Source organism: Trichosurus vulpecula, chromosome 8 (genome assembly GCF_011100635.1).
Source record: "Trichosurus vulpecula isolate mTriVul1 chromosome 8, mTriVul1.pri, whole genome shotgun sequence".
Taxonomy (NCBI): Eukaryota; Metazoa; Chordata; class Mammalia; order Diprotodontia; family Phalangeridae; genus Trichosurus; species Trichosurus vulpecula.
In genome coordinates, this window is record NC_050580.1 from 200,056,435 (window position 1) to 200,079,375 (window position 22,941).

Consider the following 22,941-nt stretch of genomic DNA (forward strand, 5'->3'; position numbering starts at 1 on the left):
GGAATTTTGGGGCAGGCTTGTTCTATAAACTTCTCCATTATGATAACTTAGTATCCCCACTCCCTAGCCCCCTACCACCATCTACATACTTACAGCCAACCTGTCCCTCAAGCCCACCTCCCAGTATCTTGCCTCCTTCATCCTTGTTAAACACAATCACTGCCATAGGTGTAACGTCCTTTGTTTCCCATGCCCTTTCCATGCTTGTCCAACTTGGGTTGCTTCATTTCGTCTCCCCTTCCCCTTCCTAATAGCTTCCATTATACCCTTTAGAATCACTGTCCTACTATGAGCAAATCCATTTCCACCTTTCAGTTTTTCCACTAGCCGTCCTTGTTTAACTAAAACCAGGCTTACCACCTAATGATACGACTTTCCTCAACCATCTTCGATGGAGGGGCAATCTTTCTTCTACTCCTCCCGACTCTCAGGCAAGACAGAAAATAATATGAAAATATAAGAGCTAGCTCTCACTGTAATAGCTACTTCCTTTTTAACTATAAATATATTTATGCCTCCCCAATCTTGAAATAAATGGCCAAACATTTCTCGAAACTCATTCTTTTCTTGGTTTCTGTGACACACCTACCTGGTTCTGACTCTGTTCCCTTGTGGCCTGCTTTCCCTCTGTGTTGGGCCCGGAGTCACAAAGACCTGAGCTCACTTAGTAACTGTGTAACCCTGGATAGGTCACTTAACTATATTTGTCTCAGTTTCCTCATCTGTAAAATGAGCTGGAGAAGGAAACGACGAACGATTCCAATATCTTTGCCACAAAAACCCCAAATGGGGTCACGAAGCATCAGACAGGATTTAAACAACTGAACGGCAAAGAGTTCTGTGGTTAGTAATCTATTTTTCCCAGTCATTCGGTCTACATTCAACTCTATTTTGGCCACCATCTTCACCCCATTCCCTTCCACCTGAGAATGGGACTGCCTCAACAGCCACACAGCTTTGAAAAGGCCAGCTTTGACCCTATCTTGCTCAGAATTTGATAGAAGACTTCGAAGTCACGGATTGCCCCATATTCATCCCAAATAGGATAAAACATAATAACATACCCGAGCTTAAGATAAAATTAAAGGAAAGAACACTGGCTTCAAGACCAGGCTCTATCCCTGCCTGGCTGTGGTTCATTGGGCAAATCATTTCTTTTCTGGGTCAAGTTGGCAATCAATTATCACATGTCCCTGATGTGCCTGGCACTGTGCGAAGCACTGAGGTCTACTAAAAGAAGTGTGGAGAGGGATGGGCGAGTTCCAGTATTCTGAGGCTCTGTGTCTTTTCTTATTTTGATCGATTACCCATTGGCAGGCACGTTGAGCTCGAACTGGACAACGCTAGTCTCACCCAGTCGGCAGCTCCGTGCACTTGGGAATGCCAACTGGGCAAGTGGATGGGGGTGGGCGGGGAAGAAGGGCATGTGGAGCAATATCCCCACCCCTGCAGTGGCACACATGGGCCAGACTGGTCACTTGGGGTGGGTGGGGAACGTTCTAGAAGTTCCTGACAGTTAGAGAAGGGAAGGGGGTGAAAGAAAGCTCTCCCAAGGGCTCATGGGTAAATTCCCATCGTTTGATTGACAGCCCTGGCGCTCCCTCAGGAGGCTGCTTCCTGCCTGGCCCCAGCCAGTAAGAGCCTCCGGAAGGCGGGGTCTGCCTGAGGTGGGTCTGGAGCTGCCGGGCTGCGGTCGCGGCCTAGAGGCACCTGGCGAGGGGCGCGGAGGAGGCGGTGGGACCTGCACCCAAAAGCTGCCGCCGGGTCTCCTCGTGCAGTGTGACCCGAAGCTTTCCTCTCCTCACAGGCCTGGGTAGGACGGAGGCCCGGCCTTCTGGATCGCCATCTTGGAATCTGTGTTTTGGAGGGGAGGGCGGGCCGTGTGCGTAGAAGGATGCTTGTATATCCTTTTTTATTTTTTTTTAACTAATATACTTTAAAGTATCTGATTTAGTTGACATAGGAACTCCCCATCAGTGAGGCAGACACGCCCCCCCCCCACCTTACACCTTAGTCTAAATCTTTAATTTGATCAGTACGGGGAGCTCCCAGTATGGAAACGCCCCTTCACAGCAACCCCTCAGTAACGTATAGTCTTGGAGAGACTGGGGGACTTAGAGTTAAGTGACTTGCCCAGGGTCAGGACTTGAACCCAGGTCTTCCCGACTCCAAGGCCAGCTCTCTTAACAACGACATTATGACGCCTCTCTGTCTTGGTCTTCGTGAATGGCCGTGGCCAAAATGAAATCATGGAATGTCACCTACAAGCCCCTCCAGAACAGGCTGGGCCAGCAGCGTTCCGGTGATACCTGGCTGCTTTGGGCCTGTCTTCTTTGGGTAACAAACAGGAATGGGGCTATGCCTTGTCAATCAGTCAGTAAACATACATGAAGGGCCTCCTCTGTGCCAGGCACTGGGCTAAGCGGTTGGAGGGAGGGGAGAGCTGGGAAGGGTTACAAACAAACCCTGCCCTCCAGGAGCTTACAACCCAGTAATGGGAGAAGAGGATACACCCCGGGGCTGGGCAGTGAGGCCAGGCGGGAGGGAGAAACCGGAAGGAGCCCAGCTGGGTAGGAAATGGAGAAATCACCGTCCTGGGCACCTTCCTGAAATGGAGGACTGGGAAAGGACCAGGCTGATGTCCTGTTTTAGGATGACGAGGTTCCTGGATGCGTGATGGAGAAATCCAAAGGAGGATAGTGAGGCAGGAAATGAAAAAAAAAAAAAAAAAGGCATGTTTACAAACATTTTTCTTAGGTGCTTTATATAGTCCTAGAATTTTCTTGATATTCCCTCTGAATAAGCATGCTCAAATATGGGTGTTTTCAAGCCTTGGAATTCTATTTGATAAAGAATAGGAAACCTTGAAGTACTTAATAGACCATAGATTTTAGACCTGGAAGGACCTTATGGGTCATCTTGTATTGTTCAATCTTTTTCAGTCATATCCGACTCTTTGTGATCCCATTTGGAGTTTTCTTGGCAAAGGGGTGGTTTGCCATTTCCTTCTTCAGCTCATTTTACAGATGAGGAAACTGAGGCAAACAGGGTTAAATGACTTGCCCAGGGAGGGTCGCACAGCTAGTAAGTGTCTGGGGCCTGATTTGAACTCAGGTTGTCTTGACCCACTGTGCCTTGTTTACTCCTGGTATAACCTTGGGCAAGTCCCTTCTCTTCTCAGTTTCCTCACCTCTAAAGTGAAGGGTTTAGAGTTGTTGTTCATCGTTGGTTCTCAAAGAGGATGGGGGATGTCTCTCTAAATACCTTCCAGGTCTAGATTCTCTGATCTCTGGCAGTATCTCACCTCTGACAGTCCTGTGTGCCCTAGCAAGATACTTTAAGTCACTCCCTAGGCCCTTCTAATCTACTCAATCATAGCGGGGCATGCAGCCCTTAAAATTTGTGATGATCCTGTCCATATTGACGTGGCTTTATTTGGCCAAAGCGTTGCCTTTCGGTTGATAGGACTTTGAAATTTATTTCGGACAGTGGCACTTTCTTTGGAAAGGTTTGTTAGGTTTGTTTTAGAAGAGCTCTGTGGCACAGTGGTTAAGAGTGCTGGACTTGGATTCAGGAAGATCTGAGTTGGAATCAGGCCTCAAATACTTAGTAGTTATGTGCTCCTGGACAAATCACTTCATCTCTCACCTGTGAAATGGGTATAAGACTTTCACTACCTCACCGTAGTAAGCCTTTAGTTGGTTGAAAGGTAGAATAGGACCTGGATACATGTTTTTCTGGAGTGGCCAAAGTGATGGGGAGCATTGTAAAGCTGGTGTAGCTTTTGCAATCAAAATTAATCAACAAGTTTGTATGCCCCCCAGAAGAAATGATTGACAGACTTGTGACAATGAGATTGCCCCTTGCAGGAAAGCACCATGCCACCATCATCAGTGCATATGCTCCCACCATGATGAACCCTATTGTGGTAAAAAAAAAAAAATTTTTTTATGAAGACTTTGAGGCCCTCATCATCAATGTGCCAAATGAGGACAAGCTTATAATTCTGGGTAACTTTAATGCCAGAGTAGGCACAGACTGACAGACATGGTAGGAAGCCCTTGGGAGGAATGGAGTTGGAAACAACAACAGCAAGAGTCACTTACTACTTGTTTGTGTCTCATGACCTTCTCATTACCAACACTGTTTTTTTGTGTTTACCTAAATGCAATAAAACTTTGTGGTTGCACCCTCTCTGCAAACATAGGCATTTAATAGACCATGTCATTGTAAGGAGAAGAGACAGACAGATAGGATGTGAGAGTGATGAAGGTGATGTGTGGTGCAGAGTGCTGGACTAATCATAGACTTATCCTTTCCAAGTTAAACATTCAAATTCAGCAAAAACAGCTACCCCAAGGCAAGACATCTACCAGAAGACTTAATGTCAACACATTAGAGTGCTTTCTGAGCGTGAAGAGTTTGTTGCTAACTTGGAGGGAAAGCAACAGTGCAGCAGAAAAGGAGTGGGCACCTTTCAGAGATTTTTGCATTTACTCATCTGGGCTAGAACACTCGCAGACATCAAGACTGGTTTGATGAAAATGGTGAGGAAATTTAGAAGCTGTTAAATGAAAAAAATGAGAACTCTACAGGATAGTTCACCCATCTCTAAGAAGGCCGCATTTAACTCCATCAAAAGTAAAGTACAAGCAGGGCAGCTAGGTGGCGCAGTGAGAGCACCAGCGCTGGAGTGAGGAGGACCTGAGTTCAAATTTGACCTCAGTCACTTGACACACTAGCTGCGTGACCTTGGGCAAGTCACTTAACCCCAATTGCCCTGCCTTCCTCCAAAAAAAATTTTTTTTTTGAATTTATAAGTAAAGTACAAGTGAAGCTTAGAGAGATTCTTGGCTCATTAAAAAGACAGATGAATTTCAGTTTTACACTGATGGTTACATTCCAAAGTGCTTTTATGATGCCCTGGAGACCATTTATGGGTCAAAGACCCATGGTATATTTCAGCTACTCAGCAGTGATAGAGCCACATTGATTAGTGATATGAACGTGATCCTGGAGAGATGGGCTGAACACTTCCATAGCATAATCAACAGACCATCATCAATGAATGCTGAAGCCATTGACTGTATACCTCGGGTTGAGTGACAGGCATGTGACAGGTGAGCCACACACAAAACACACACGATCAACACGCAAATGTCATGAGAACTACACACCAGACACATGCGAGTGACGTGCGCCACATACACGTGACATGTGACCAACATGCTAGTGACATGCGAGTGCCACGTGAATGACATGTGTTGACACGTGAGCGACACAAGCCGTACATTGCCTCCATGCAAGTAACATGTGAATAACATGCGAGTGATAGGTGAACTGCACAGAGCTACATGTGAATGACACGGGAGTGACGTGCAAACGACGTATGAGCGGCACGTGAATGACATGCGAGTGACATGTGAACTCCATAAGAGTGACGTGTCGACATGTGAATGACATGCAAACGACATGTGAGTGATTGGATGCTAGAGACCTGCATTTTAATGAAGTTGATTTCAGAATCTTATTTGAGTAAAATGCAAGTCTCTGCCCAATTCCATCCCCTCCAAAGAAGAGGAAAACCAACAATGACCATGCTTCTTTATCCTAGGCTACTACTGCTCCAAAGGTTGCAATCATGAACATCTTTAAACTCATGATGAAAAAGAAAGAAGTAAGTATTGTCATTTTTTTAACATTAATACAGTAAGTAGATATTTAAAGGAAGAGCATCTTATTATTTTGTATCATTTAACATTTTAAAGTCTCATCTGAAGGTGTTTCAACTTTTTGTCCATTAGCTTATTCCTTTGATCGCATTTGTGAGTATTGCTGGAGTTGGAGCAGCCTATACGGGGCTGTACTCTCTTTCCAAAAGTGATGTGATGTAAGTAATTGGCATTGGATTGATTTCTGGATGGTGAAACATTGCCCAGTTCTCTTACATGTGTTGTCTCTCCTATTAGAATGTAAACTTCTTGAAAGCTGGAATTGCCTTACATTGGTTTGTACCCTCAGTGGTAATCACTTAATACTTTATTTATTTCTTCGTTCATTCCTTCTAGTGTGAGAATATTTTTGGACAGATTCATAATTGAGGAAAACCCTTAAATTCAGAAGGATTAAGAAAAATGACAGAAATTCATTAGTTTAACTTTTTATAAATATTGTTTATTCCATGATTCCTCAAATAGGGTACAATTTTGGATTTCACTTTTCATTTTCTAAACTTAACAAAGAATTTCCTAAAATGCAGTTATTAGACTTATATAATCAAATTATAATTTTAATGGAAAGATATTGTTTTCCCATTTTATTTTTAAGCTGTTACAAGCATCTTTCTTCCCAATGGAATATCGAATCATTCAGCTGCTAATGGAAATTTATTCTCAGCTTGGGATTTGGTGGTGCTATATGCCCCCTTTGGAACATGGAGGAGAAGAAGAAGCTATGAGAAAACACCCTTTTTCAGTCGTGTCTGGACTATTTGTGACCTTATTTGGGGTTTTCTTGGCAAAGATACTAGAGTGGCTTGCAATTTGCTTCTCCTTATTTTTCAGATGAGGAAACTGAGGCAAATGGAGTGAAATGACTTGCCCAGGGTCACACAGCTAGTGTGTAAGGCCATATTTGAACTCAGATCTGCCTGGCCTGATGCCCTATCCACAGTGCCACTTAACTGCCCCCAAAGAGGCTATACTCTCTTTCAGCTCCCCTTTTTCTTTCCTTTTATTCTCCAGGCTAGTTAGTGCTTGGTTTTACAGCTAATGAGAGAAAGGGCAAAGTATATTTACTTCAGGGGTAAGCTGAGTTTTTAACCCAGACTGATCAGTACAACAGAATAATTCCTGGATGGGGTAGGGATAGTTGACAGTTATGTCTAGAGTTCTTAACTAAGTAGCTGTGCACACAAAAAATGTTTAATAAAAGCTTAGTTGGGGAAGACAGGAGATACAGGCAATAGGGTGTAGAAATCTGTCTTGCCCTACAAGAAAGTAGGGGGAAGGGGATAAGAGACTGTGATAGAAGGGAGGGCAGACTGGAGGAAGGGGTAATCAGAATGCATGCCATCTTGGGGTGTGGGGGAGGGGAGAGACGGGAAGAAAATTTGGAACTCAAAATCTTGTTGAAATGAATCTTGAAAACTAAAAATGAATTAATTAATTAAAATTGTCCAATAGATATTTCCTGTGCCTTTACCCAGTATGTTAATTTTGAAATTAAAATCTTGAGGTTATGATGTCATTAGAGTGTAAACTCCCTGTGGGCAGGGACTGTCTTTTGCCTTCTTTTATATCCCCAGTGTTTAGGTAATGCTTGGCATATAGTAGGCAATTAATAAATGCTTGATTGTCACAATGTTATCTAATTAGTTTGATAATTTTTTTTAGCATTAACAGGAAGAAAAATCCAGAACCGTGGGAAAATATAAATCCTAACAAGCCACAAAAGGTACTGATAAAATATGCTATCAAGTTATTTATTTAATTCCAATTTATAGGCATTCTTCTAAGCAAATGGAGTTAATAAAAGTATGTAACAATATTAAACCCAATATGTGGCAATGATGGAAATCGAAAGTCTAGAAGCCACCATTGGCAGAATTTGGTCACTTGAAATTTTAAAAATACTTTGTTGATTATCAGAATAAGCATATAGGAAAACCATGCTTATTTATAACTGTCTTGTTCCAGGTAATAAATAATGCTTACCTACAACACAGGAAAATATTAATATCAATGTGAAGATAAATGACATCTGTAGAGTCTGAAGAGACCTTAGTTGTCATTTAGTCCACATTCTAACACATTCCAAATTTGAACGGTGTCCCTTATTCATTTTGGTGGCTGTTTATGTTAATATGTAATAGTTTCCTGCCTGTTCCCTTCTCATGCTTTTGTCAAAGATAGTTAAAATGTGGTCCTCTTAATGACCTTTGTCTTGTAACAACATCATCAGTGTTTTCCTATTTTCCTAGAGAACGAAATATAAACTTATTAGTCTGGCATTTCGGATCTCCACAATCTACCTCTGAACTATCTTTCTGGTGTTATTTTTTTTTTAACTATTCTCCTGCATTCAGTCTTTTAGTCAAACTAAAGAATGTACTGGCTGTTCTCCATTCTCATCCTACATTCTTTGGCTCCTGTATTATTGTTGCTTCTGTACGTTGCAAAGGCTGTCTCCATCCTTGGAACCCCTTAAATTCTCATAAATACTCTTCAGTGCCCAAGTTGCCACCATAAAGCACTTCTTTGATCCTCCCAGCAGACAATGATCTCTCCTTCTTCAAATTTACCTGGCCCACTTTTTTGGGGGGGTCTCCTCCTCTCCTTTGCCCTTAAGCATATTCTGCCTTGTCTCATATAGTATGTATATGGTGAATTCTTCCTGTCAGGGTGCAAGGTGCCTTTTAATGGGTGGCTCTAAGGGAAGGTGACTTTTATAATGCATTAAAGATCATATTTAATTTCAAAATATTTTTTATATTGATAGGGGTTTTTTAACATTTAATAAAATCCTTCCATTTTCATTATAACATTTTCTGGCTCATTGCAAATTGTCAGGTTGTGGCCCAGAAGGATTGCCCTAATTTATGGTTCCATTCACAGCATGACGGTTTCTCAACTCTATACCTCCTTTGGAGCATTTACTTTCCTGGCAGTAATTACATTGATTCCTTAAATTTCTAAATTAAAACTTGGCTCTTTTTCAAACGAATATTTTAAGCGGTCTTTACACCTGTTCTTATTAAGTTCCATCTTGTTCAAGTCATCTTGTAAAAACTGATTCTGTCCTATCAAATGAGTTCTCTCTCCCTGCTTTGTTATTCTGATTGGATTAGAGTGACTTTTATCTTCTCATTCTTGCCCTCGGTAAGAATGGGTGGAATGGGAAGCAGAACTTTTTTGCCAGATCACTTGAAAACTCCTCAGTTTGGAGCAGCTAGGTGGGACAGTGAGTAGAGCATCAGCCCTGGAGTCAGGAGGACCTGAGTTCAAATCTGGCCTCAGACACTTGACACATGTACTGGCTGTGTGACCTTGGGCAAGTCACTTAACCCCAATTGCCCTGCCAAAAAAAAACCAAAAAGGAAAAAAAAAGAAAACTTCTCAGTTCTGTATTTAATCCGTGACTAAAATTGGTTGTGGTCACTCAAATGCTACTACCATCTCCCTGACATTTCTCTTTTGTCTGTAAGGATGTACTGAGATACTAGATCAAAATGTCTTGCTGAAGTCTATAGTATTCCTGGGATGTAGTAACCCTTTCAGAAAAGGAAATGAAATTAGTTTGACATGACAGTTCTGAATGAACCCATGGTAGCTTCTGCTGTCTTCTAAGTGCACACCAACCAGGTACTTAATAATATTTGTTATAGAATGTTGCAAGAAAGTGATATTTGTTGTTCAGTCATTTCAGTTCTGTCCAACTCCTCGTGACCTAATTTGGGATTTTTGTGGCAAAGATACTGGAGTGGTTTGCCATTTCCTTCTCTAGTTCATTTGACAGATGAAGAAACTGAGGCAAATAGGGTTAAGTGACTTGCCCAGGGTCACATAGCTAGAAAGTGTCTAAGACTGGATTTGAACTCAGGTCTTCCTCACTCCAGGCCCAATTCTCTATCCACTGTATCACCTAGCTGCCCAATATTAGGTGTATCAATTTCTACCTTCCTTAATTTATTTCTTTCCCTCTCTCCTTTTATGCAAATTGGAACATTTGCCCATGTCTAGTGTTTGGGTAGAACTCCTTTTTCTGTGACTTCTGAGGGAACACAAATGATGCTTTCATGATTCCAAGCTCTTTGAAGTATCCTGATATATAATTCATCCAGGCCAAGCATTCTTTATCAAGGAAGTGTAAGCTTGTCTTTATAGATATATTTATATGTATGTGTGTGTTTACATATATGTAGGGAGAGACACAGACAGATACAGAGATAGAGAGAACTATATCACAGTGTACCTGATTTCCCTTGTAGTCTAATGTATTTTATTTTATATATTTAAAAACATTAGTCTGAGAAGGGATCCATAGGCATCACCAGACAGCCAGAGGGGTTCGTGATACAAAAAATGTGAAGAACCTCTTTCTTGACCAAAGATTTTAACCCATTTCAACTTGTGGTGAACTCTGCCTCTAAACCATTTTTGCTTAACCCTTTCCAGTTTCAAGAAATTCTCCTTAATGAAGCAGAGAAGTAAGATGCTTTGTGTTCCAATTGCTGTCAACTCTTAACATCACTGTTATTGTCCCAAGCAGTGAACTTCAGCCTTCTCTCTTCTTCTTCTTCCAAACATATCACAAGAGGCACTTTTTCATTGTGCTAATTTCTTCTTACAGTCATGGTTCATTATGGGCAATTTCTACAAGCTTGAGATCATTACAAATACTGGATTTCTTTTTTTGTATATAATATACTTCTCTGTGCATTGCTTAATAAAATGCCTGGCCTAAAGTAAGCACTTAATACATGCTGTTGATTGAAAAAACTAATTTCTTATTTTAGAGTTTTTCTGTCTGAAATAATGTTATGTGTGACTTTTTTTTTAAGTTTATCACAATTAGCCAGAAGTGGAAGCCCGTTGAAGAACTACAGAAGGTCAGAAAGTTGACCAAGTGACAAGACTCTCCTTGCAAAGTGCACTCTATGAATCTAGCGGCAACATCTCTTCACAAACTAGGCTACTGAAACCAGTGTTCAGAAGTGCTTCTGCTACATTTTTAGGATCTCCTTACATTTTGGGGCTCTGAATGAGGAATTCCATTTTGCCCTAGAAGTGGCAAGCTTAACAAAATCCACTTAGTCCAAAAATACCGTTCTCATGTTTGGTGTCTTGTTGTAAAGTTGAATTTTATATAATATACGATGTTAGTTCATTAGAATATTCATGAGAAAGAATTGTTGCATGCATTTGTACCTATGTATTCTTTCATTAAATTAAACTATAATGATTTGTAAGGTAAATTATATTCTGTAATAAAGTGGCACTATGTTTAGTTTCTTCCAAAGATTAAATAAATATTTATTTCATCATTGAACCGGTCAATCATTAGAAAAATATCTAATATAATAATATCTAAATATATGTGCAGCTTTATAATATGAATTTTTGTATTTGACATGAACTTTATAAAATTTAAGTACTTTCCATTCACATCTTCTGCACAATTGAAAGCCAGCAGGTAAAAATGATTAATTGCATCTAATTCTTGTTAATTCTATACTTTAGAGATCTTTTATTTCATTGGTGTACATATTTACTACTTTCCTAATGCACATCACAGCCTCTCTGTAGATGGTTTTAATAAATAGGGGAGGCCAAAAAAATTTCATCATCTGTTGGTCAGACTTTTGGTGATGAGCTACATAGAATGTAGACTGATTTTTGGAAGGCAGATAAAATCTATCACCAGAGGTTTTCCCAGCTTATACTTGGCATAGCCATCAAGAACCTATAGCCACTTCCAACTGCTTGCCTTATGTCCATTTTCAAAGTATGATCTTAAGTAGGTGACCTCATTAATAAGAATCTTTTCCATTCAGAGATGTGGTAGAAATAAATGAATGAAGACAGTAAGTATAGTGCAGTAGAAGAAGTGTCAGCCTTCAGAATCATAGAACCTGGGGGGAATTGCAATTTTGCCATTTACTACTCATGTGACCTGGGGCAAGTCACTTAACCTCTCTAGGCTTCAGTTTGAGCTAAAGTGAGGATCCTTCTTCATGAGAACAGTTTTTAAATACTACCAGGCTTCCACAGTCACTAACTCTGGATGTCCCCCAAGGCTCTGACCTAGGGCCTCTGTTTTTCTCCCTTTATATACTGTTTCACTTTGTGATCTCATCAGCTCCCATGGATTCAAATATTATCCCTATACAAATATTCTCAAATCTATTTGTCCAACCTCAAACTCTCTGCTGACCTCCACTGTCACAGCTTCAACTGCCTATTGGACATCTTGAACTAAATGTCTTATGGACACATACTCAGCATGTCCAAAACCTGAACTCATTATCTTGTCTCCCCAAGTTCTCCCCTCTTTTCTTAATGCCTTCTTTCTGTTGAAGGCATCACCATTCTCCTTCCTGGTCTCTAAGCCTCCCAGCCTAGGTATCATTCTCAATTCCTCACTTTTCCCTCATATTCAGTTATTTAACAGGTTCTGTCTTTCCAACCTTCATAGCCTAAAAGAGAGCCTGTTAGCCCCAGAAGCAGTGGAGAAGAGTTTAAAACTTCAGAAACTTTTCAAACAATAGCTAGCTTCCAAACCAGATCAGGGCAAAGTGCATTGTTACCACTGTGGCTTTGGTCTCTAATTTTCTTAATGCATAAAGGAGGACCCTATGCTTTATAGCCAAGGCTTGAGTCTCTTCTTACCAAACACTCGTTCCGTAATGAACATAACACATAGCAGATAGCAAAGAAATCCCATTTATCCAAGTTGGTGGAAAATCAGAAGTCAGAGAGAGTATACATGGAAAAGTAACAGACTACAGAGTAAAGAAGCTCTCAACTTTGGGAAAGAGGTAACTGGGTTTTACCAAGAAAGAGTCCCAGATCTCACCCAAGGGGAAATGCCCTCAGCTCGCCCCAAGGGAAGGGAAGCAAGCTGAGGAGAAGGACACGATGCAGAATACTAACTCCTCTCACACTGGCTTCTTCCTAGAGTCTTCAGGAACCTGAAGTGGGGTTGGCATTGTCTATATTCTCTCTCAAGCTGGAAGCCAGAGACTGCAAGGCCCAAAGATACGGAAGGGCTGGAAGAGACTGCTATAGCTGTCCCAGACTAGGGTCTAACCCTCAGGGCTGGCCTGGGCCCTAATCTCCATCACTGAGGACTAAGTTCCATACCAATGGGTTTGAGGACTCTGGTTACACAGGCAATGAACCAAGGCAGTTTTTTAAAAATTCGTTAAAGAGTTTTACCTTAAAAAAGCTATTGTGCTTTGCTGTGAATTTTGAATGTGAACAGGAAATGGAGAATATTTATGGAAATGTAGGCAGTTGAATTACAAAGTTGGTGGGAAGCTGGGGCAGAGTAGTCATTTGGTGAATAAACATTTATTTAGCACCTACTAAGTGCCAAACACAGATCTAAGTGCCGGGGATACAAATACAAAAAAAAAATAGTACTATTCTCATGAGTTTACAATCTAATGAGGGAGACGGTCATATAAAAGAAAGCTGAAAAGCAGGGGAGGGGGAAGGAAGAGATGATATCTGATATGGGGATATAGAAAAAGTCAAATCCCAAAATAGTGCAGCCAGGTGAGAAAGAAGTCCTGAGCTATGTTCCCTCAAATGGAGGTTTTAGAGTTCATGGCTCCACCCTATAATCAGGACAGAGGTTGACTATGATGTGTAGTCTCAAGGCTGATGGGTCCTGCTAGATGGTGAGGTTTTCCCAACAATGAGCATCCTGTGTCAGGGTGGAAAAGTCACAGAAAGCCCAAAGTAGTGCAGCCAAGTGAAAAATGATTGAAGCTCTGAGCTGGGCTCACTCCTTAAATGGAGGTTTAGATGTAGCTTCCATTCATGTCCTTGATTATCTCTATTAAGTATTTCTTCTTTGGAAGACCACATTGATGTTAGGGATTATTGTCTGAGCTAGAGATCTAAGGGATCTCTAAAGGCCATCAAATCCAGCCACAGCTAGGCCACGCAGTGGGAAGTCTAAGCCTGGAATCAGGAAGACCTGACTCCTTCACATACAGCCTCAGACCCTCTAACTCTGTGATTCTGGGCATACTCTCACTCCAAGCCCACCCTCCAGTTGAGAATACGAGACATTACAAACAAGTAAAACCAATCAATCAATCAAGATTTATTAAGGCCTACCATGTGCCAGGCTCTTCCCTAAGCCCTGAGGATACAGAAAGGCAAAAGATAGTGTCTGCCCTGAAGGAATTTACAACTTAAATGGGATTGCAATCCAAACAACTTTTCACACAGGCCAAGTCCAAAAACAATGAGTCTGCCTCTGTTAAAAGTCACCTAACATGTTTTTATTCTTAGTCCTCTGGAAGTCATTAGACTGACAAGAGTTTTTAGCATAACAGTATTCCATCACATTTATATACCATAACCTGTTCATCAATTTCCCGGTTTATAAGCATGCTCAAATTCCCATTCTTTGCTACTTCAAAAAAAAGAAAGCTAGAAATATTTTTGTACATGCACAAAGCATTTGGGTTGGGGGTGGGGGCCTTAGAACTCATCTCTTTCTTAACCTGCCCACCCTCTTATTTCCCCTTCCCAGGCCAAAGTGCTTTGAGACTGGATACACCAACAGTGAACCTAGATGGTGTTCATTGAAGGGCTTTTACCTTTCAAAAGCTATGGTGCTTGGCCTGAGTTTTGAGTGTGAATAGGAAATGGATATCTGTGGAAAAATGCACATAGTTGAATTACAAAGCTGGTGAGAAGTTGGGGTTGAGGTGTCAGTCAATAAACATTAATTAGGTGCTTACTAAATGCCCCCTTCCCCCACTACTGTGCTAAGTGCTGGGGATCCAAATACAACAACAACAAAAAAGCAGTCCCTGTTCTGAGGAAGTTTACAATGTAAGGGATAAAGAAGAGAACCCACAAAAGGAAGGAAGACAGAGAAGATACCTCGCCCAGGGCCATGTAGGAAAAGCCAGGGAAGCTGTGCTCCCTCTTTAAACGTAAGCGTAGCTGTAGCTTCGAACATATTCATTATATTTCCACTTTGGAAATCTACATTGGTTTTAGGGATTATTAATTGACCTTCGGATCACAAGATTAGAGTCTGAAGGAACCTCGGAGGCCTTGACGTCCAGTCATAGCTAGGTGGCAGTGCTGAGCCTGGAGTCAGGAAGACTTGAACTTACATCTGCTTCTAACTAACTAACGGCGAGACCTTGAGCACCGCCCCCTCCCCCCACCTCCACGGTCCCCACCCTCTCCAATTGAGAACACTAGGAGGAAAAAACCAACAAATTTGTAGAATCAATCTAAACAACTTTCTACATTGGCCATATTAAAAAAAAAAGTCCTTCACCTCTGTAAAAGTGGAGAAAATGCTTCAGCCTTAGTCTTCTGGTTAGTCATTCGACTGATAAATAGTATTCGATCGAATTTATATACCATAACTTGTTAATCAATTTCCCAATTTATGAACATCCCTTCGATTCCTATTCTTTGTCACTTAAAAAAAAGATAGAAATATTTTTGTGCATAGAGCATTTTTTTTTCTTAGAAAAATCAGCCCAATTCAACAGATGAAGCAGATTCCACACGCTGATCAGAGCACAATTCATTATCTTTCCTACTAAACACTTCCCACCTGCTACTTTCTCTATTACTGTAGAGGGCCACACCATCGTCTCGATTCCCCAGGTTTGCAAAAAAGGAGTCACCTTGAATTCTTCAGTATGTCTCCCCTCCATTATCTAAATTGTTGCCAAGGCCAGTCGATTTCACTTTTGCAGCATCTACTAAATACACTTCCTTTTCTCCTCTGAGGCTGTCACCTCTGGTGCTTGGCCCTCATCACCTTACACCTGGATTATTGTGATAAGTGTGGGTGGATCTGGCTGCCCCAAGTCTCTCCCCACTTCAATCCATCCTCCATTCAAATCACTAAAGTGAATTTCCTAAAAGCAGGTCCGATCATATCCGGTCCCACCCCCCCATTTCCCCCCCACTCAATAAACTCCAGTGATTTCCTTTTGCCTATAGGATCAAATACAAAATTCTCTTTTTGGCATTCAAAGCCCTTCATAACCTAACCCCCTCCTACCTTTCAGTCTGCTCACCCCTTACCCCCTGACAAGTACTTTTCGATACAGTGACACTGGCCTCCTGGCTGTTCCATCTCTCATCTTTGGGCATTTTCTCTGGTTGTCCTCAATGCCTGGAAACACTCTCCCTCCTCCTCTCTCAAATATTGATCTCCTCGGCTTCTTTTAAGTCCCAATCTAAAATTCCACCATCTAGAGGAAACCTTTCTTAATCTCTCTTAATTGCAGTGCCTCTTTTAATTATTTCCTATTTATTCTGTATATGGTTTACTTGGTATATATTTGTATGTTGTCTCACCCATTAGATTATAAGCTCCTTGAGGGCAGAGGCAGTCTTTTGCCTTTTTTTTTTTTTTTTTTTTTTTTGGTGTCCGCAGCTGTCTGGCTCATAGTTTTCTGACCAATTGATTGATCAGATTCCACTGGCTTCACACCACTCACTAACCAACCGAATCGCCTATTCGCCCTCTTTTCCGCTGTACAATATAATAAAATAATTCTCACGGTCCCACCACACTCTCCTGCGTTCCTTAAATCCGTTCCAGAAGCCAAAGCACCCAAGCCTAGGTTCCCAGCGGGCGCGCGCTGGAGAGGGTTGGAAAGTTGAGGCTGGGAAGAGATACCTGGAGCTCGCTTGCCGCACACCTGAAATTATTCCGTTTCCGGCAGGGGGCGTGAGGACTACGTTTTGTTTCTCTCTCCTATACTTAATCTTAAAAAAGCATACTTGATCTAGTTACGCCCCGGGACTCACAAACCTAAAGACAGTCTGGGGAGGTGGAGAGAGGGAAGTGCCCTTTAGGAAATGAAATTAAGTGACCAACCTATGACTAGGGCTTTGGCCGGCCTTCTTCCGGATGCGTAATCTTCGGTATATAAAGTTTAAAGGCTGCAAGCATCCTGGATGCAGTTCTCAGCTGTAGCAACCGTCGCTCAAATACCTGGTCGTCCGTCCTAGCTGGTTGGCAAAGGTTGGGTCGTTTTATCGTCCTCGGCTGCAACTAGAAATCTTTAGACTATTCCATTTTTTTGTTTGTTTGTTTTGGTAGTGAGTGGTGGGTGGGTAGGGACTGCCCTTTACAGGCATCGGATGCAGGTACTTATTTGGGGGTATCAGTGACTCGTTTGACCAATAACTGAGCTTCTTTGTTCTAGACCGTCACCCCAAAAGTCGCAATCATGAACGTCTTCCAACTCGTAATGAAAAAGAAAGAAGTAAGTATTGGCATTTTTTTTTTACATTATTACAATAAGCAAAGTTTATTATCCTGGGTCATTTAATATTTTAAAGAGTCCTCTGAAGATATTTCTTTTACAATATTTTGTCCATCAGCTTATTCCTTTGATCGCGTTTGTGGGTGTTGCTGGATTTGGAGCAGCCTACATGTCCATATATTCCCTTCTCAAAGCTGATGTGATGTAAGTAAGACGGGAATGTAGTTGGGAGACTTTAGGTTTGTCTTTAGGTTGATATCTGGATTGTGAAAAGTCCCCCAATTTTCTTATTTGCGTTGTCTTCGGGCGGTAGAATGTGAGCTTATGGAAAGCTAGGATTGGCTTTTGAATGTAGTTCTCAGAGTTTTGCACATAAAGCTTAACAAATGCTTCATTTATTTATTCTTTCTGGTGTGAGAATAGCCGTTTCTGGACATGAAGTCAAAGCTGGGAAAATTTTTCAAATTCATAAAGATAAAAAAATTGAGAAATTCATTAGTTTAACTTTTTTACAAATACTTTTTAATCCATGATTTCAAATGGGGCACAATTTTGGAATTTATATTTCAAATTCTAAATTTAAAAAAGATTTTTAAAAAATGCAGTTTTGAGAATTGCTTCATAAAATAATGATTTCATTCATAAGATATTTTTCCATTTTTGAAAAGCTGTTACAAATAGATTCCCGATGCAATACTCAACAGGCTGGCAATTGAATCTTATTCTCAGCTTGGAATTTGGTGCTATTGTATATGATCCCTTTGGAACCTACTCCCCCTTAGTTTCCCTTTCCTTGTTCTCCCAGGCTAGTGTTTGGTTTAAGCTACCAGTAGTCTGCTCAGCTGAAGGGAGAAAGAGAAAACTGCTTACCTAGGGGGAGTGAGCTCGCTTTTTGCTCCCGCGGAGCTCTACAGTAGAGTAGGATAGGAATTGTTTCAAGATACATAGCTGGGCACATATCATCTCTAGCCAAATTGAAATGTGTGAACCTAATACCACCGGTGGTTGCTTCAGGTGACTTAGCAGTTCTTGACTAAGTCAATTCTATGCAACTGGTGTTAAAAGATAGATTAAATAAATGCGTGTTGGATGTTCCCAAAGTGGAACTGTGTCCGTTTTAAAATAAAAAGTCTTGAGGTTATGATGTCACAATGTCATCTAAATTTCACAATTGTTTTTTAGTGTTAACAGACACACAAATCCAGAACCATGGGAAAATGTGAATCCTTCCAAGCCTCAAAAGGTACTGACTGATAAAATAACTTGACAAGTCAATTTAGGCCCAAAATATAGGAACTTATTTAAGCAAAATAAGATTAAGAATTAATAATAGAATTGATAAGTGTGTGTTATAGCTGTCTTGTGCCAAATAATGAATATTGCAACATAGTTCTAACTACTACATAGGGAAAACATTATTCCTGTGAGGATAAATGAGATCTGTAGAGTTGGAGATTTAGGTGTCATTTAATCCAAATTGTCCCCGACTTGAGAAATCCTTTCTAAAGCTTCTCTGACAGGTCATCATCCAACTTGTTCTTGAATACTTAAGGGAATCTTAAGAAATAAGTCATAGGTCAAATCCCTTTCCAGACTTGTATCCTTAGGGTGGATTAGGGAGTAATAAAAGACCTTTCTTTGGGAAATGGATTAAAAGTGATAGTCAAACTTAGGATAAATTGCCCTCCTCCACACCCATTGGCTATTCACTCATTTAAGTTTAGTCTCCTTTTTTCTATCCGTGGAATCAGTTGGTCTGCAACATTCTAAAAGAAAGTTCCATGAAATGGAAGTTGTCCTCCATTTATTGAGAAAGGGTTCAGATTTGTTTAGAGGTATGAATTGTTCTTGGTTACTCCACATGGAAGCCTCATGGGGGTGGGGGTCGGGGGTGGGGAAGTGGCCAAGGAAAGAATCAGTGACTTATTGCTTTGGACCACGATCACTAAACTGTATTTTAACTTATTATAACTTTCTTCGATCAAGAGTCCTAAAAACTTACTTCATATTTCACTGGGAAAGGGATCTCCAAGGGTGGGTGGACTATGCCACACGTTTTTCTCAGCTAGAAATGGCTTAGATTGAAAAGTTTGTTTCTGGACTACTTGTGCCTAAATGTACATTATGGATAATTATGTGGCATAAGGTGTAAATGTTTTTTTGTTGTCTTTTTACTTTGCTGTAGTCTTGATGTATATTGTCTTCCTGGTTCTGCTGACTGCTTTTTGCATCAGTTCATGTAGCTTGCTGTGCTTTTCTGTATTCATCCTTTTCATTGTCCTCCAGACTTTTAAGGCCAATCATATCTAGGTAATCAATGAAAAAAGCGTGAAAGAAGCTGACCTAGCAGTACTAGATTTCAAATTATATTACAAAGCAGTAATCATCAAAACAATTTGGTACTGGCTAAGAAGTTGATTGGTTGGTCAGTGGAATAGATTAGTAAATGTTCATAGTAAGTGATCATAGAAATCTAGTTGCTTTAGAAGCAAGTATTCAGTATTTGACAAAAATTGCTAGGAAAAACTCAAAAGCAGTTTGGCTGGAACTAAGCATAGACCAACATCTCACACTGTACATTCAGATAAGGTCAAAATGGGTATACAATTTAGACAAAGGGTGATATCATGGAAAACATGGAAAGTAGGAAAACATGGAAAAATTTACTTGCCAGACTTTATGAACAACAAGAAATAGAGAGGATCACAGGAAATGAAATGGATAATTCTGATTGTATGAAATTTAAAAGTTTTTGCATAAACAAAACCAATTCAGCCAAAATTAGAAGGATAGCAGGAAATAGGAAAAAAAATTTCAGCAAATTTGTCATGTATAGGGAAATGAGCCAAATTTTATAAAAATAAGAGCTATTCCCCAATTGATAAATGATAGGAACTGGCAGTTTTCAGAAGAAATCAAAGTTATCAATAGTTATATGGAAAAATACTCTAAATCACTATTGATTAGAGAAATGCAAATTAAAAAAATAAAACTCACCAGATTGGTTAACATAACAGAAAAGGAAAATGACAAATGCTGAAGGAGATGTGGGAAAGCAGGCATGCTAATACACTGTTGAAAGCATTGCGATCTGGTCCAAACATTCTAAACAGTTTGAAACTATGCCCAATGGACTATAGAACGAGGTAAAAGGAAAAGGTCCTATATGTTAAAAAAAATATATGTTGGTAGCAGCTCTTTTTATGGTGGCAAAGAATTGGAAATTGAGAGAATGTCTATCAATTGGGCAATGACCAAAAAGATTGTGGTATATGATTGTGATGGAAGAAATTGTGCTATAAGATGTTATGAGGGCACTCCAGGACAATTCTGAAAAACTCGTGATGAAAAATGCTTTCTACTTGCAGGGAAAGAGAACCAATGAACTCTTGAGTACAGATTAAAGCATACTTTTTTTCATTGCTTGCTTTTTTTTTTTTTTTTGCAGCATGGCTAATAGGAAATGTTTTGCATGACTTCATTTGTATAATGAGTATAGTATTTTTTACCTTCTCAATGTGTGGGAGAAGGACCAGAGGAAAGGAGACAATTTGGAACTGAAAGTTAAATGAATGTTAAAAACAAGTAGATGGGACCAAGCTAGGTGGTACAGCAGATAGAGCACTGGCCCTGGAGTCAGGAGGACCTGAGTTCAAATCCAGCCTCAGACACTTGACCCTAGCTGTGTGACTGTGATCATGTCACTTAACCTCAATTGCCTTTGCAAAAATAAAATAAAAAATAGATGGATAGTTTAAAAAAATCAGAGAAAGATGCTCCTCATGGTTCTGCCTTGACTGAGCTTAGTCATTATAATTTGCATAGTTCATTTTCTCTTATTTTTTTCTTCCCTTTAACATTGTTGTCCTAGTCCATTATGTATATTGTTTCCTTATTTTACTTTTCATTAATTCCTAGAACTCCTCCCATGCTTCTCTGTGTTCATCATATTCTTCATTTCTTACAGCTCAGCAATATTGTTTAGCTGTCCCCTAGTCAAGACATCTACTTGTTTCCAGTTCTTTGCTAATACTGAAAGGGCTGCTATAAATATCATGGTGCCCATAAGACCTTTGTTTTTAATCATTGTCTTCCTTGGGGCCCAAGGGTAGAGTATATACCTAAAAGTTTTGCTTTCGATTGCATTGCTCATATTACTGAGAATTTTTTTCCTGTGATGCTTTCATAAATCCAAGTCCTTTAATATCTTCATAAATAATACATTTAGGCTAGGAGTTTCTTAACTTAGGGAATGCGAATGTGTGTAAACATGCACACAGATCTCTTTATATACATATAGAAATAGAGAGAAGCAAATTCCAATATCCCTGGTTTCCTTTGTATTTTATTTTAGGAATTAAAAACATTCTGAGAAGGAATCCATAGGCTTCACAAGATTGCCAATGGAGTCTATGTCACAAAAATAATTAAACCCTGAACCTCTCATGATCAAAGATTTTAACTCGTTTTGAAGCATTTCGTATCTCAACCTGTTCTGAACTCTAATTATCTTTAAATGATTTTTGTTTTACTCTTTCCAATTTTAAGATAATTCTCAGTGATGTAACAGACAAGCCAAACAGAAACTGTTTGAATTTCTGTCATCTCTTAACACGATTATATTGGTCCTAAGCAATGACCTTCAGTCTTCTCTGTTCTTCCAAACATATCCCAAAAGGCCCTTTTTAGTTGTCCTTATTTCTTCTTACAATCTCACTCCGTTATGGACAATTTCTTATAAGCTCTAGATCAGTATAAATTCTGGGTTTCTTTTTGGGAAGAGGATATACACTTCTGTGCTAGGGCTAAGTACAGTGTCTTATGAGCATTTCATAGTAGTAAGTAATAGTGAGCATTTCATAAATGGTTAATTATAAAAAGGCAGTTTTTTATTTTAGAGCTCTTTCTGAAATAATGTTCTCTGTATGTGTGTGTGTGTGTTTTTTTAAAATAGCTTGTCACAATTAACCAAAAGTGGGAGCCTATTGAAGAACTGCAGACTGTCAAACAGTTGACCAAATGAAGAGTCTTCATCTAAAGAACACTCTATGAATCTAGCGGAAACATTTCTGCACAAACTATACTACTGAAACCAGTGTGCGGAAGTGCTTCTGCTACATTTTTAGGGTCTCCCTACATTTTGGTCTCTGAATTCCTTTTTGTATAAAATGTATGTAGCTCATTAAAATATTCATGAGGATTGTTCGCATTTATTTGTACTTATGTATTCTTTGGGGGGCAAATGTATAACGACTTGTAAGATAAATTGTCTACTACAACAAATGTTTTTTCCCCAAAGGTTGGGTAAATATTTATTTCATCATTGAATTGATGAGTCATGTATCTAATCAAAAAAAAATATATATATATATATACAGAAATTGCTTTATAATTTTAATTTTTATATTTGAAATACATTTCCATTTAAGAACCCCATAATAACTTTTCACACACATCTTTCCAGTTGAAATGTAAAAATTATTACATTTAGCCTAATAGAGCTGTTACTTAACTTGATATTTTGAGGATCCTTGATTTCATTGGTTTATAAAGACGTACTTCAGAGATATTGCAGGTTTAGTTCCAGACCACTGCAATAAAGCTAATATCTCAATAAAGTGAGTCACATGAATTTTTTGGTTTCCCGTTGTATGTAAAAGTTATGCTTACACTATATTACTAAAAATGTACATATCATCTTAGTTAAATACTTTATTGTTTAAAAATGCTATAATCTAAGCCTTCAGTGAGTTTTTTAATCTTTTTGCTGGTGGAAGGTCTTGTCTCGATGTTGACGGCTGCTGACTGATTAAGGTTGGAAGTTACTGAAGATTGGGTTGGCTGTGGCAATTTCTTAAAACAAGACAATGAAATTTGCCTCACTTGAAGGCTATCAATTGGTTATTAATTGTAAGGTTATTAATTGGTCTAATTTCAACATTGTTGTA

The 22,941-nt window shown here is 39.7% G+C and overlaps 2 protein-coding genes across 3 annotated transcripts; both read left to right on the forward strand.

The window, feature by feature from the left end:
• The first annotated feature begins 1,501 nt into the window (after positions 1-1,501).
• Positions 1,502-11,047, forward strand: C8H15orf48 (chromosome 8 C15orf48 homolog). 2 transcript variants are annotated; one of them, XM_036769659.1, is made up of 5 exons: positions 1,502-1,667; positions 5,615-5,677; positions 5,805-5,890; positions 7,395-7,455; positions 10,562-11,046. In XM_036769659.1, exons 2-5 carry the CDS (start codon positions 5,642-5,644, stop codon positions 10,628-10,630), a joined length of 252 nt encoding a protein of 83 aa, XP_036625554.1. In that variant the 5' UTR covers positions 1,502-1,667; positions 5,615-5,641; the 3' UTR covers positions 10,631-11,046. The 2 variants fall into 2 exon arrangements, with proteins under 2 accessions (XP_036625554.1, XP_036625553.1); XM_036769658.1 differs by having other exon boundaries at positions 1,585-1,813; positions 10,562-11,047.
• Positions 11,048-16,684: 5,637 nt separating this feature from the next.
• LOC118830291 (normal mucosa of esophagus-specific gene 1 protein-like) lies at positions 16,685-22,200 on the forward strand. Its single transcript, XM_036737225.1, has 5 exons — positions 16,685-16,749; positions 16,934-16,993; positions 17,112-17,197; positions 18,176-18,236; positions 21,948-22,200. Exons 2-5 carry the CDS (start codon positions 16,958-16,960, stop codon positions 22,014-22,016), a joined length of 252 nt encoding a protein of 83 aa, XP_036593120.1. The 5' UTR covers positions 16,685-16,749; positions 16,934-16,957; the 3' UTR covers positions 22,017-22,200.
• The last annotated feature ends 741 nt before the right edge of the window (positions 22,201-22,941 follow it).